The following is a 15,856-nucleotide window of genomic DNA, read 5'->3' on the forward strand; positions in this document are numbered from 1 at the left end:
ATCTATAATGTTATCTTCTCTTTAAAGACGTTTTAAAAACTGGGTGTTATTGCATGACTTTGCTAATTAGAGTTTTTTAGAATCACCATAACTTATTAAATTTTTGCAAAAACTTTTAAAAGTGAGATGTAAATTACATGCAATAAATTGCACAAATCTTAAGTACATCTTGGTGAATTTTTACATATATATACACAGCAATGAAATCACCAACCAAGTAAATATACAGAATATTTCTGTCACCTTATAAAGTTCCCTTTGTTCTCCCTCCCAGTCAGTTTCCCCCATAGGCAACCACTATTTCTGATTAGTTTTGCCTGTTCTATAACTGCATAAATACAGTTTGTACTCCCTTCACTCAGCATAATATCTCTGAAATTCATCCAGCTGTCACCTTAACATTTTGTTATGTCACTTCTTATTCTGTAGTTTATATTTGTTTAAAAACAAAATAGCATAATATTTTGCTTGTTAAACATATTGCTTGTTGTAAATAGAAAAGTACAATTGGATATAGAGTTGAACGTGGAATTATCCTGTGTCCAATTTCCCATCCAATGCATTGAGAATCATTTACATCTTTGTAAAATACTCATACTTTAAAAAAAAAAAATTTACAAAAGTAAATCTTAACGCAATTTGGCTGCTTTCTCTGTAAAGTTACTCTAAAGTTGCCTTTCTTTGTCAGTATATACAGAACTGCCTCATTCTTTAGCAGATATTCAGTATTGTGTGGTCCAGTGTGGATGTACTTTCAGATAAGTGAAAGTTTTTCAATATTACAAATGTAACTACAATAAATATCTCTGCACTCATATCTTCATGCTCTTGTGCAAGTCTGACATGTAGAATGGAAAGTGTGGGACCAAAGGTGTTCTGTACATTAAAAAACATTTTTTTTAGTGAACTGAATTTTTTGTATTGAGGATTAATTGACACATGATAAACTGCACATAAAGTGTTCAATTTTATATTCATATATATATTCATGAATATATATGAATATATTCAATTTTGACATTTTTATACACTCATGAAACCATCATCTCAATCAAGATAATCAAAGCATCTTATCACCCCCAAAAGTTTCCTTGTTCACTTTTGTAACCCTTGCTTCCTGACCCTCCCTGCCCCCTCAATTTGAAGGATACAATCAAATTGCTCCCCCCCTAGAAGACTGTACCTATTTATGTTCTAACAGCATATGAGACTGATCATTTTCCTACAGCCTCACTAGTGATAAGGTTTTCAGATTTTAAAACATTTACTGATCTGATAGCTAAAAAGAGAAATTCAAGTATTTCACCAGTTCACCTTTTGAGAATTGTGGATTTGTATCCCCAAAGTGGCAGATTTCCAGGAAATCTTCACAAAGGAGGCAGAATTTGCTGCCCTGCGACTTGATCAACCTGTGAAGCTACAGTCCTGAGAAAGCCAGAGCTGGGTGCCCCTAGGAAGTAGGGTCATGCCTTGTACGCAGTGGATGCTTAGTAAACATTTATCACCTTAACTGAGCTTTAGTTTATTAACTGTGCTCTCACTTAAATAGAGAAGTCCAGGACCCAGCCTGAAGTCTGGGCTGCTGGGACATCTCCTCTCCTGCCTACAGGAACAAAACAGCTACCTGAGCATGAAGGCTGCAGGAGGTCCCCCACATACAGGAGTTCCATCTTTGGTGGAGACAACACCTCCTGAAACTCCCTCTGGATGTTCCAGGTGGAGTTTGGAGAGGCTAAAGAGAGATTCCCTCAGCAGAGCCACTGGGGCTGAGGGGATTCCCCTCCTAACAGGGAGGGCAAGATGTGGGACCATGTAGAAGCTGGAGTGACCTCAAAGAGTAAGGAGAAAGGTGAGAGTTAAATCATTACCAAGGCACACAGTAGGTATTCAGTAGGTTTTTGCAAGGAGGGAGGGAGAAAGTGTCTGGGTCGAAGGGCCATCTGTAAAAGTAGAAAGAGAGGAAAAGGCTTTCTAGGGGAGGGCCTAGAAAAGTCAGGTAATGGTAAACAAGGACCAGTGTTACCAGCTGAATACAATGTGCCCCTTCTCCCTTCTTGGTAACTAAGATACTGGTCTGCTTCAGTGAGCCAGGTTCATTTTTCACTGCTTCTTTCTTCTTACCCAGCACTGCCTTCTGCGGTTTCTGCCCTTCTTCAGGAAGAGGAGGAAATGCCCAAATTACAGGTAAATTAAGAGTCCACTTTCTCTCCCTGAAAATATCACCCACATACCTCATTTTGGGGATTGGGGAAGGAGAGCAATATAACACGTATATTGTGCTGGCCCTGGGCTAGACATATGTTACTCCAGTTTCTCAAAAAAGTCTGAACATTGCTGGTAGGAGTGACAAAATGGTGTAATATACTTTGGAAAACAGTTTTAGAGTTTCTTATATAATTAAGCACACACTTACCATTGACCCAGAAATCCCACTGTATTTACCCAGAAGAAATGAAAATAGATGTCCACACAAAAATCTGTATGCGACTATTAGCAGCTTTGTTTATAGTAGCCCTGAACTAAAAACAACCCAAATGTCCATCAACTGATAAATGGATAAATAAAATGTGTTAATCCATATAATTAAGAACTACTCATTAAAAAAAAAAAAAACTACTGATACATATAACAACATGAATGAATCTCAAAAGCATTATGCTGAGAAAAATAAGCCAGACACAAAAGAGTACATACTATGTGACTCTGAGACAGGCTGGGCCCTCGACCTTTTGCTGCAGTGCTGCAGTGCTTGCACCTGAACAAACGTCTCCTTGAGCAACAAAATACAAAGAACTATAAGGGACTAAAAATAACTGCATGCATGTGCAGTTGGGGCAAATTCTGGACAAAAGATACAAAAAGACCAAAAAAACTCAGCTGCCACTTCTGAAGAGCTGGGAGCAAAAGCAGGGTGCTACACATGACTCCTGCACTCAGCACCACCAAAGGGTTGGGCAAAACACCTAAGCCACCCCTCTGGCCCGACCCCTGGGCACACCCCTACCCTCACCCGATATAAGGAACCAGCTCACCTTCCCCTCTCTGGGAGCAAGAGAAACTGTTGTTTGTTTTTGCTCCCCCTTGCTGCAGCAGGGGCCCCAATAAAGCCCAGCCTGAATTTCTTATCTGGCCTCTACTCAATTTCTATTGATTGGGGAAGAACCCCAGTTGGTATCAATTCCATTTATATGAAGTTCTAGAACAGCCTAAATTAATCTATAGCTGTTCTGTGCCTTCTCCTCTCTCTTCATGCTCTGAACAAACCCTTCCCTAGTAGAGAACCCCCTCTTCCCCACAGTGGTAGCCACTATTCTGACTTCTAGTACTGTAGATTAGTTTAGTCTGATTTTGAACTTTTTAAATAGAATCAAGAGTACATACAGTACTCTTTTGTGCCTGGTTTTTTTTCAATATTGTGAGATTGATGTATATTGTTTCATGTATATGTAGTTTGTTCACTTTCATTTCAGTACAGCAGTAGTTTCTAAAACTTTTTGTTTCAGGACCCCTTTACACTTTAAAAAATGGCTTTTATTATGTGGGTTATCAATATTACCAGATTGGCGGTTCAAGCTAACAAAAATTTAAAATATTTATTAATCCATTCAAAAATTAATCCATTATAGTTAATGTCACATTTTATGAAAAGTACTTAATTTTCCAAAACAAAAAAATAAAAAAGAAGAATGGAAATGTTTCATATTTTTGTTAATCTCTTTAATGTCTGGCCTAATAGAAAACAGCTGGAATCTCATGTCTGCTTCAATATTTTCTCAGTTGCAAGATCACACGACATGTAGCCTCCATATTGTTGTAAGAGAATGAGAGTGTATAAGCCTTGAGAATTATTATGAAAATAATATTGACTTTACAGACCCCCCTGACAGGGTCTTGGGGAACCTCATGGGTCCCTGAACCACAGTTTGGGAATTGGTACTGAATAGTAGTCCTTCATGTAACTCTACCAGAGTTCATATATCCTTTCTATTGTGGATGTGTGAGTGGGGATTTGGGGCCCATAATAAACATTCTTAATATATAATTATCAGAGGGAGGTTTCCTATATAGCATTTCTTATTAACCAAAGAGTCCTTATTGTTGATCTATGTCTTGTTCCTTCCCACACAACTGTCCACTCACTTTTCTTGCCAACTGGAATTCCCCACCTCCCTTCCCTCTACTCACGTTTTAACCATCCCACAAGGCTGGTACCTGGCTTTCTCCATGGTACCTGCCCTCATGGCCCCAACCCACCTTGGACTCCTTCTCTGGACCCTTCCCCAAGTAAATCTCAAGCTTATTCTGATTCATAGAATGTTGTGTGGATGACACCTCTGGAATTGTGTAGCTTTTGGTGCACTGTGGTTGAAGTTTGAGTCTTCTCACCCAAAGAGACTTTAAGGGCTGAAGCATTAAAAAAAATGTGCCTCATGTATCTTTTCAATCTTCTACATGATATAACACAATCAAGTGCATGGATGTGTGCCTAAGTTAGTCCAACTCAGGACCCTGGAAACTGTCAGGACCACTTATAGATGTCACTGGTGCTTGTCAGCTGCATTCCTCTGTGGGAATGGGTATGTCTGAGGGTGACTTTGTTGTTTTAGGAGCTGGTGACGTTCCAGGATGTGGCTGTGGACTTTACCCAGGAGGAGTGGGAGCATCTGGATCCCTCTCAGAGGCACCTGTACAGAGAAGTGATGTTGGAGAACTATGGGAATCTCATCTCCTTGGGTGAGAACAGCATCTTCCTGAACCCATCTGCTTTCTCTCGGGTTCAGTTGTATAGAGTAAATCCTGAGGGCATTTGCATCTGGGGGTCCACATATTCCAGATCCCTTAATGGTAGTGGGTATCAGATTTGAGAGTGCATAGAAATACCTGAGGTGAAGGCAAGAAATGCCAGTTCCTGTCCAAATTAAAGGAGACTAAAGAGATAAGACAACTAAATGCAATGGCTTATTCTAGTTAGAAAATATCTAGGAAAAGAGTGCTAAACAGAACATATTTGAGACAATTGGCATCATTTACAAATTAACTGTGAACTAGATACTAATACTGCGTCAATGTTAAGTTTCCTGATTTTGATGGCTGTACTGTAGTTATGGAACAAAATGTCCCTGTTCTTAGGAAATGTGTACTGAAAGAATTTAGTCATAGAGAGCCATGGGGCCTGTAACTTTCTCTTAAGTGGTTTAAAAAAGAATTGTGTGAGAGAGAATAATAAAGTAAATGGGCCAAATATTAACAATTGGTGACTGTGGGTTAGGATTCTACAGGCATTCTGTTCTGCGTATCACTCTTGCTATTTTTCTATAAAGTAAAAGGTTATCCAAAAAATCTACGTCCCTACGTTCTATCACCAGGGCTACTGATTCAGTGGATTTGGGATGGAGTCTGCATTTTTGATAAGTCTCTTCAAACCACACTTTGGGCAGTGCTTCTCTGGTGGACACAGAATCATTACTGCCTGTTCACCCCACTGAGAATTATTACTGTTGTATATTGCAAATAGGCCTCTTCACTGAAGTTCCTGGAACTCCTGGAACCATTTTTTTCTCTGGGGGAGAAAATATTTGTTTGTTTGTTTATTTATGTGTGTGTGTGTGCGCCTACATATATATAAATATAAAACGTGATTTTGATGCACAGTGGTTTTATTCACCTTTCCCAGTCTTCATAGGACCTTCACGAATACCAAGTGATAAGATTGACTTGTGGCAGGGTCCTTGTCCACATCATATTGCCCTAATCCACCTGTCTTTCCCCTCAAGCAGGACATCTGCTGTCCAAACCAGAAATGATTGCCCATTTTGAACAAGAAGATGATGTGTGGATGGAGGAAAAAATACCAAGAAGCTCCTATTCAGGTGAGAACCAGTCAGCCAGGAGAAAATGCCATTAATAATCCTATGAATCCATGAAGGGGTGGGTAGCAACTTCAAAAATATATATTATTTGACTTTTTATGCTGATAATTTAATTGAAAATATTTAAATATTTATTTGATTGGAGGCAAATATCTTTTTTTTTCACATCTTTATTGGAGTATAATTGCATTACAATGTTGTGTTAGTTTCTGCCATATAACAAAGTGAATCAGCTGTATGTATACATATATCCCCATATCCCCTCCCTCTTGCGTCTCCCTCCCACCCTCCCGATCCCACCCTCTAGGTGGTCACAAAGCACTGAGCTGATCTCCCTGTGTGATGCAGCTGCTTCCCACTAACTATTTTACATTTGGTAGTGTATATATGTCCATGCTGCTCTCTCACTTCGTCCCAGCTTACCCTTCCCTCTCCCTGTGTCCTAAAGTCTATTCTCCATGTCTGTGTCTTTATTCCTGTCCTACCCCTAGGTTCATGAGAACCTTTTTTTTTTTTTTTTTAGATTCCATATATATGTATTAGCATACGGTATTTGTTTTTCTCTTTCTGACTTACTTCACTCTGTATGACAGACTCTAGGTCCATCCACCTAACTACAAATAACTCAGTTTCGTTTCTTTTTATGGCTGAGTAGTATTCCATTGTATACATGTGCCACATCTTCTTTATCCATTCATCTGTCAGTGGACACTTAGGTTGCTTCCATGTCCTGGTGATTGTAAATAGTGCTGCAATGAACATTGTGGTACATGATTCTTTTTTTTTTTTTTTTTTAATTTATTTTATTTATTCACTTTTGGCTGTGTTGGGTCTTTGTTGCTGCATGCAGGCTTTCTCTAGTTGCGGTAAGTGGGGGCTACTCTTCGTTAAGGTGCACAGGCTTTTCATTGTGGTGGCTTCTCTTGCTGCGGAGCGCGGTCTCTAGGTGCGCAGGCTTCAGTAGTTGTGGTACGTGGGTTCAGTAGTTGTGGCTCGCGGGCTCTAGAGCACAGGCTTAGTAGTTGTGGCGCATGGGCTTAGTTGCTCCGCGGCATGTGGGATCTTCTTAGACCTGTGTCCCCTGCATTGGCAGGCAGATTCTTAACCACTTCGCCACCAGGGAAGCCCCACGACTCTTTTTGAATTATGGTTTTCTCAGGGTATATGCCCAGTAATGGGATTGCTGGGTCATATGGTAGTTCTATTTTTAGTTTTTTAAGGAACATCTATACTGTTCTCCATAGTGGCTGTATCAATTTACATTCCCACCAACAGTGCAAGAGGGTTCCCTTTTCTCCACACCCTCTCCAGCATTTATTGTTTGTAGATTTTTTGATGATAGCCGTTCTGACCGGTGTGAGGTAACACCTCATTGTAGTTTTGATTTGCATTTCTCTAATGATTAGTGATGTTGAGCATCCTTTCATGTGTTTGTTGGCAATCTGTATATCTTCTTTGGAGAAATGTCTATTTAGATCTTCTGCCCATTTTTGGACTGGGTTGTTTGTTTTTTTGATATTGAGCTACATGAGCTGCTTGTATATTTTGGAGATTAATCTTTGTCAGTTGCTTCATTTGCAAATATTTTCTCCCATTCTGAGGGTTCTCTTCGTTTTGTTTATGGTTTCCTTTGCTGTGCAAAAGCTTTTAAGTTTCATTAGGTCCCATTTGTTTATTTTTGTTTTTATTTCTATTTCTCTAGGTGGTGGGTCAAAAAGGATCTTGCTGTGATTTATGTCAAAGAGTGTTCTTCCTATGTTTTCCTCTAAGAGTTTTATAGTATCTGGCCTTACATTTAGGTCTTTAATCCATTTTGAGTTTATTTTTGTGTATGGTGTTAGGGAGTGTCCTAATTTCATTCCTTTACATGTAGCTGTCCAGTTTTCCCGGCACCACTTATTGAAGATGCTGTCTTTTCTCCATTGTATATTCTTGCATCCTTTATCAAAGATAAGGTGGCCATATGTGTGTGGGTTTATCTCTGGGCTTTCTACCCTGTTCCATTGATCTATATTTCTGTTTTTGTTTCAGTACCATGCTGTCTTGATTACTGTAGCTTTGTAGTATAGTTTGAAGTCAGGGATCCTGATTCCTCCAGCTCCATTTTTCTTTCTCAAGATTGCTTTGGCTATTCAGGGTCTTTTGTGTTTCCATACAAATTGTGAAATTTTTTGTTCTAGTTCTGTGAAAAGTGCCATTGGTAGTTTGATAGGGATTGCATCGAATCTGTAGATTGCTTCGGGTAGTAGAGTCATTTTCACAATGTTGATTCTTCCAATCCAAGAACATAGTATGTCTCTCCATCTCTTTGTATCATCTTTAATTTCTTTCATCAGTGTCTTATAGTTTTCTGCATAAAGGTCTTTTGTCTCCTTAGGTAGGTTTATTCCTAGGTATTTTATTCTTTTTGTTGCAATGGTAAATGGGAGTGTTTCCTTAATTTCTCTTTCAGATTTTTCATCATTAGTGTATAGGAATGCAAAAGATTTCTGTGCATTAATTTTGTATCCTGCTACTTTACCAGATTCATTGATTAGCTCTAGTAGTTTTCTGGTGGCATCTTTAGGATTCTCTATGTATAGTATCATGTCATCTGCAAACAGTGACAGTTTTACTTCTTTTCCGATTTAGATTCCTTTTATTTATTTTTTTCTTCTCTGATTGCTGTGACTAAAACTTCCAAAACTATGTTGAATAATAGTGGTGAGAGTGGGGATCCTTGTCTTTTTCCTGATCTTAGAGGAAATGGTTTCAGTTTTTCACCATTGAGAACGATGTTGGCTGTGGGTTTGTCATATATGGCCTTTATTACATTGAGTTAAGTTCCCTCTATGTCTACCTTCTGGAGAGTTTTTATCATAAATGGGTGTTGAATTTTGTTGAAAGCTTTTTCTGCATCTATTGAGATTATCATATGGTTTTTATCTTTCAGTTTGTTAATATGGTGTATCACATTGACTGATTTGCGTATACTGAAGAATCCTTGCATTCCTGGGATAAACCCCACTTGATCATGGCATATGATCCTTTTAATGTGCTGTTGGATTCTGTTTGCTAGTATTTTGTTGAGGATTTTTGCATCTGTGTTCATCAGTGATATTGGTCTGTAGTTTTCTTTTTTTGTGACATCTTTGTCTGGTTTTGGTATCAGGGTGATGGTGGCCTCGCAGAATGAGTTTGGGAGTGTTCCTCCCTCTGCTATATTTTAGAAGAGTTTGAGAAGGATAGGTGTTAGATCCTCTCTAAATGTTTGATAGAATTTGCCTGTGAAGCCATCTGGTCCTGGGCTTTTGTTTGTTGGAAGATTTTTAATCACAGTTTCAATTTCAGTGCTTGTGATTGGTCTGTTTATATTTTCCATTTCTTCCTGGTTCAGTCTTGGAGATTATGCTTTTCTAAGAATTTGTCCATTTCTTCCAGGTTGTCCATTTTATTGGCATATAGTTGCTTGTAGTAATCTCTCATGATCCTTTGTATTTCTGCAGTGTCAGTTGTTACTTCTCCTTTTTCATTTCTAATTCTGTTGATTTGAGTCTTCTCCCTTTTTTTCTTGATGAGTCTGGCTAGTGGTTTATCAATTTTGTTTATCTCCTCAAAGAACCACCTTTTAGTTTTATTGATCTTTGCCCTTGTTTCCTTCATTTCTTTTTCATTTATTTCTGATCTGATCTTTATGATTTCTTTCCTTCTGCTAACTTTGGGTTTTTTTTGTTCATCTTTCTCTAATTGCTTTAGGTGTAAGGTTAGGTTGTTTATTTGAGGTTATTCTTGTATCTTGAGGTAGGGTTGTATTGCTATAAACTTCCCTCTTAGAACTGCTTTTGCTGCATCCCATAGATTTTGGGTCATCGTGTTTTCATTGTCATTTGTTTCTAGATATTTTTTGATTTCTTCAGTGATATCTTGGTTATTTAGTAGTAGCCTCCATGTGTTTGTATTTTTTACAGTTTTTTTCCTGTAATTGATATCTAGTCTCATTGTGGTCAGAAAAGATACTTGATACGATTTCAGTTTTCTTAAATTTACCAAGGCTTGATTTGTGACCCAAGATATGACCTATCCTGGGGAGTGTTCCATGAGCACTTGAGAAGAAAGTGTATTCTGTTGTTTTTGGATGGAATGTGCTATAAATATCAATTAACTCCATCTTGTTTAATATGTCATTTAAAGCTTGTGTTTCCTTATTTATGTTCATTTTGGTTGATGTGTCCATTGGTGAAAGTGTGGTGTTAAAGTCCACTTCTATTATTTACTGTCGATTTCCCCTTTTATGGCTGTTAGCATTTGCCTTTTGTTTTGAGGTGCTCCGATGTTGGGTGCATAAATATTTACAATTGTTATATCTTCTTCTTGGATTGATCCTCTGATCATTATGTAGTGTTCTTTGTCTCTTATAATAGTCTTTATTTTAAAGTCTATTTTGTCTGATATGAGAATTGCTACTCCAGGTTTCTTTTGATATCCATTTGCATGGAATATCTTCTTCCGTTCCCTCACTGTCAGTCTGTATGTGTCCCTAGATCTGAAGTGGGTCTCTTGTAGACGGCATATATATGGGTCTTGTTTTTGTATGCATTCAGACAGTCTGTGTCTTTTGGTTTGAGCGTTTAATCCATTCATATTTAAGGCAATTATTTATATGTATGTTCCTATTACCATTTTCTTAGTTGTTTTGGGTTTGTTTTTGTAGGTCTTTTCCTTCTCTTGTGTTTCCTGCCTAGAGAAATTCCTTTAGCATTTGTTGTAAAGCTGGTTTGGTAGTGTTGAATTCTCTTAACTTTTGCTTGTCTGTAAAGGTTTTAATTTCTCCTTCGAATTTGAATGAGATCCTGCTGGGTAGAGTAATCTTGGTTGTAGGTTTTTCCCTTTCATCACTTTAAATATGTCCTGTCGCTCCCTTCTGGCTTGCAGAGTTTCTGCTGATAGATCAGCTGTTAAACTTATGGGGATTCCGTTATATGTTATTTGTTGCTTTTCCCTTGCTGCTTTTAATATTATCTCTTTGTATTTAATTTTTGGTAGTTTGATTAATATGTGTCTTGGCATGTTTCTCCTTGGATTTATCCTGTATGGGACTCTCTGCACTTCCTGGACTTGATTGACTATTTTCTTTCCCATGTTAGGGAAGTTTTCAACTATAATCTCTTCAAATATTTTCTCAGACCCTTTCTTTTTCTCTTCTTCTTCTGGGACCCCTATAATTCGAATATTGGTGCATTTAATGTTGTCCCAGATGTCTCTGAGACTATCCTCAATTCTTTTCATTCTTTTTTCTTTATTCTGCTCTGCGGTAGTTATTTCCACTATTTTATCTTCCAGGTCACTTATCCGTTCTTCTGCCTCAGTTATTCTGCTACTGATTCCTTCTAGAGAATTTTTAATTTCATTTATTGTGTTGTTCATCATTGTTTGTTTGCTCTTTAGTTCTTCTAGGTCCTTGTTAAACGTTTCTTATATTTTTTCCATTCTATTTCCAAGATTTTGGATCATCTTTACTATCATTACTCTGAGTTTGTTTTCAGGTAGACTGCCTATTTCCTCTTCATTTGTTCAGTCTGGTGAGTTTTTAACCTTGCTTCTTCATCTGCTGCATATTTCTCTGTCTTCTCATTTTGCTTAACTTACTGTGTTTGGGGTCTCCTGTTTGCAGGCTCCATGTTCGTAGTTCACGTTGTTTTTGGTGTCTGCCCCCTGTGGGTAAGGTTGGTTCAGTGGCTTGTGTAGGCTTCCTGGTGGAGGGGACTGGTGCCTGTGTTTTGGTGGGTGGGGCTGGATGTTGTCTTTCTGGTGGGCAGGGCTGCATCCAGTGGTGTGTTTTGGGGTGTCTATATGATTTTAGCCAGCCTCTCTGCTAATGGGTGGGGTTGTGTTCCTGTCTTGATAGTTGTTTGGTATGGGGTGTCCAGCACTGGAGCTTGCTGGCCGTTGGGTGGAGCTGGGTCTTAGCATTGAGACGGAGATCTCTAGGAGAGCTCTCACCGATTGATATTATGTGGGGCCAGGAGGTCTGTGGTGGTCCAGTGTCCTGAACTCGGGTCTGCCACCTCAGATGCTCAGGCCTGACACCTGGCCGGAACACCAAGACCCTGTCAGCCACATGGCTCAGAAGAAAAGGGAGAAAAAAAGAAAGAAAATTAAATAAATAAAATAATTTTAAAATTTTAAAAAAATTATTAAAATAAAAAGAGCAATAAAAAAAAAGAGAGAGCAGCCAAACCAGTAAACAAATCCACCGATTATAACAAGTGCTAAAAACTATACTAAGATAAACGTAAAAATCAGAAACAAGTCAGTCGCAGACAGCAAACCCCAAGTCTACAGTTGCTCCCAAAGTCCACTGCCTCAAGTTTGGGTTGATTCGCTGTCTATTCAGGTATTCCACAGTTGCAGCGTACCTCAAGTTGACTGTGGGGATTTAATCCGCTGCTCCTGAGGCTGCACAGAGAAATTTCCCTTTCTCTTCTTTGTTCGCACAGATCCTCGGGTTCAGCTTTGGTTTAGGCCCTACCTCTGCATGTAGGTCGCCCTCAGGCATCTGTTCCCGCCCAGACGGGATGGGGTTAAAGCAGCAGCTGGTTAGGGGGCTCTGGCTCACTCATGTGGGGGTGGCGAGGTGGCGGGGTGTGGGAGGGAGGGGTATGGTAGTCATAATTGGAATTGACATTGCAACAGCCTGAGGCGCGCCATGTGTTCTCCCAGGGAAGTTGTCCCTGGATCATGGGACTCTGGCAGTGGCGGGCTGCACAGGCTCCCAGGGGTGTGTGGATAGTGACCTGTGCTTGCACACAGAATTCTTGGTGGCCACAGTAGCAGCGTTAGCATTTCATGCCCGTCTTTGTTGTCTGAACTGTTAGCCACGGCTCGCGCCCGTCTCCTGGAGCTTGTTTAGACGGTGATCTGCCTTCTGTGGGCAGACAGGGAAGGAATCTCCTCTCCTTGCGCACCCTGAAACAATGGTTTCTTTCCTCTTAGGCAGGTCCAGAGTTTTTCCCAGACTCCCTCCCGGCTAGCTATGGCGCACCAGCCTCCTTCAGGCTGTGTTCACACAGCTAACCCCAGTCCTCTCCCTGGGGTCTGACCTCCGAAGCCCGAGCCTCAGTTCCCAGCCCCCACCCACCCCGGTGGGTGAGCAGACAAGCCTCTTGGGCTGGTGAGTGCTTTTTGGCACCAATCCTCTGTGCAGGAATCTCTCCACTTTTCCCTCTGCACCCCTGTTGGTGCGCTCTCCTCTGTGGCTCTGAAGGTTCCCCCCCGCCCACCCCCCGTCTCCACCAGTGAAGGGGCTTCCTAGTGTGTGGAAACTTTTCCTCCTTCACAGCTCCCTTCCAGAGGTACAGGTCCCATCCCTATTCTTTTGTCTCTGTTTTTTCTTTTTTCTTTTGGCCTGCCCAGGTACGTGAAGGTTTTCTTGCCTTTTGGGAAGCCTGGGGTCTTCTGCCAGCGTTCAGTAGGTGTTTTGTAGGAGTTGTTCCACATGTAGATGTATTTTTGATGTATTTGTGGGGAGGAAGGTGATCTCCACGTCTTACTCCTCCACCATCTTGAAGGTCCCCCCCATATCTTTTTTTATAAGAGCATTAAATGCCCAAGCTCCTCAAATTCACTTGTAACCAGCATTACCATTTTCTTAGTTCCTCATTAAAATTTTGACAGTTGTTCACTCCATAATTGTATGAAAGTTACATTTTTAGCTTTTTGATAATTATACTTTGACAACATTAACCCATTTGTAGCTCATGGAATTTGACTTGGTGTTTCTAGTAACATTTAGTTTCCTTGACTAAGGAAAAGGTCCCCAATATCTTCCCATTCCCCTTGAAGCAAAAATGAAAAACCTAATGTCAGGAGGACAGAGACCAGCAACAACACTTCTTCACTCAGTGAAGTTTCTTTGCCTTACCAGTACTGCCTAAGTGTGTCCAGGAGTACCGTGCAGCCTCAGACAAAAACCTCTGCTCACTTCCGTCATCTAATTTTCTTTGTCCCAGGAGTGAAGGATGAGAATGATGGGATTCTCTCTTGGCCAGTATCTCCAGGAGAAAAACCCTATAGCTGTCCCCAGTGTGGCCAAGACTTTAGCCAGCTCAGAAACCTTCTAATTCACCCGTGAACCCGTACGGGAGAGAAGCCCTCTCCATATGACAGGGGTGGAAAAGCCTTCAGTGAAAGGACAATGGACCTTAACCTTCCTGTGCTCCTTCCAGGAGACAAGCCCTACCGATGCATGGAGTGTTCCGGAGTCTTCAACTCAGAATCTGCTCTGAGAAGGCACAGGAAGGACCACATGGGAAAGAAACCTCACACATGTGAGGAATGTGGGAAGGACTTCAGCCGTAGCTCCAACCTGTCCATCCATCGGCGAGTACACACAGGCGAGAAGCCCTACAGATGTGGTGTGTGCGGGAAGGACTTCAGCCGCAGCTCCAACCTCTCTATCCACCAGCGCATCCACACAGGTGAGAAACCCTTCAGGTGCTGCGACTGTGGCAAGGACTTCAGCCGCAGGGCAGCCCTGCAGATCCACCAGAGTGTCCACACAGGAAGGAAGCCTCATGCCTGTAAGGTATGTGACCGGGGCTTCACCTCACGCTCTACGCTGGCACGACACCAGCAGGACCATGCAGGAGACAAGGCCTATGTGTGTGACACATGTGGCCGGGGCTTCAGCCAGAGAGCCAACCTCTACCTGCACCAGCGTGTTCACACTGGGGAGAGGCCATTCCGGTGCGAGGCCTGTGGGAAGTGCTTCAGCTGGAGCAAGGACCTGGGTATCCACCAGAGGGTCCACACGGGAGAGCGGCCCTACAGGTGTGAGGCTTGTGGGAGGGACTTCAGGCATCGTTCGGCCCTCAAGAGGCACCAGAGGGTGCACACAGGGGAGAAGCCCTACCCCTGTGCCGTGTGTGGGAAGGGCTTCAGTCAGAGAGTCCATCTGCAGACGCACCAGAAAGTGCACTGTAGGGAGAGGCTTCCAGGATTGGGCTCTGCACATGCAGGTGCCTTCCGCGGCCAGGGCGAATGCCAGGGCATGGGTGCTGAGGTGCACAACATGGATCAGGCTTAATGATGTTTGGCATTTATTAGTATTTATACAGAAAAGAGAACAGATCAACAGCACTTAGATAGATGGAGAAATAGAACATTTTCAGCCCTCCCAAAAGACCTCTGCATGCTTCTTTCCGCTCACTACCCCACAAAGGGAGTCACTATCCTGACTTCTAAAACCATAGATTGATTTTGCAAGTTATAGAATATCATACAAGTGGAATTACACAATATGTAATCTTTCATATAGAACTTTATTCACTCAGTGTCTGCCTCCATGTTGTTGCATGTATTCAGAGGTTCATTCATTTTATTACAGAGTAGTATTCCATTGTTTGAATGAACCACAGTTTGTCCATTCACCTGTTGATGGACATTTACATTTGGGTTATTTCCAGGTTTTCCAGGTTTTGTTCGTTATGAATAAAGCTGCTGTGAGTATTTGGGTACACATCTTTGTGTGGACATATACTTTAATTTCTCTTGGGTATATACTTAGGAGTAGAATTGATGGGGTTTTTTTAATTAATTTTTTTAAAGATTTCTTTGATGTGGACCATTTTTTAAAAAGTCTTTATTGAATTTATTACAATATTGCTTCTGTTTTATGTTTTGGTTTTTTGGCCGTGAGGCATGTGGGATCTTAGTTCCCCGACCAGGGATTGAACCTGCACCCCCTGCATTGGAAGGCAAAGTTTTAACCACTGGACCGCCGGGAAAGTCCCTTGATGGGTATTTTAAAACTTGTAAAAAACTGGGCTTAGTGTTGTCTTGTACATTGGATTTTTACATGTACTTGGAAAATTTCAAACAAATACAGAAATGGAACAGTGTAACAAACACTCATGTCCCCATCATCTAGCTTCAGTAATCAATTCATGATGAATTTTGTTTCCTCTATTCCACCCTGCTCCCTCACACACAGTCCTGAAGTATTTTAA

The 15,856-nt window shown here is 40.9% G+C and overlaps 1 protein-coding gene across 2 annotated transcripts; it reads left to right on the forward strand.

Moving 5' to 3' along the window:
* The first annotated feature begins 6 nt into the window (after nt 1-6).
* LOC309616619 (uncharacterized protein) lies at nt 7-15,366 on the forward strand. Of its 2 annotated transcripts, none has more exons than XM_082367419.1 (5): nt 7-1,849; nt 2,126-2,184; nt 4,608-4,734; nt 5,775-5,870; nt 14,075-15,366. In XM_082367419.1, exons 1-5 carry the CDS (start codon nt 1,801-1,803, stop codon nt 14,932-14,934), a joined length of 1,191 nt encoding a protein of 396 aa, XP_082223545.1. In that variant the 5' UTR covers nt 7-1,800; the 3' UTR covers nt 14,935-15,366. The 2 variants fall into 2 exon arrangements, with proteins under 2 accessions (XP_082223545.1, XP_082223546.1); XM_082367420.1 differs by having other exon boundaries at nt 1,550-1,849; nt 5,778-5,870.
* The last annotated feature ends 490 nt before the right edge of the window (nt 15,367-15,856 follow it).

Source organism: Balaenoptera borealis (genome assembly GCF_965194805.1).
Source record: "Balaenoptera borealis genome assembly, chromosome: 19".
NCBI classification, from domain to species: domain Eukaryota; kingdom Metazoa; phylum Chordata; class Mammalia; order Artiodactyla; family Balaenopteridae; genus Balaenoptera; species Balaenoptera borealis.

Bases quoted from the DNA above. Each gene is read 5' to 3' on its own strand.
- LOC309616619 (XM_082367419.1), top strand. From the start codon at position 1,801: ATGTGGGACCATGTAGAAGCTGGAGTGACCTCAAAGAGTAAGGAGAAA. The intron at 1,850-2,125 runs GTGAGAGTTAAA...CTTCTTACCCAG, and splicing joins CTCAAAGAGTAAGGAGAAAG to CACTGCCTTCTGCGGTTTCT. The intron at 5,871-14,074 runs GTGAGAACCAGT...TGCTCCTTCCAG, and splicing joins ACCAAGAAGCTCCTATTCAG to GAGACAAGCCCTACCGATGC.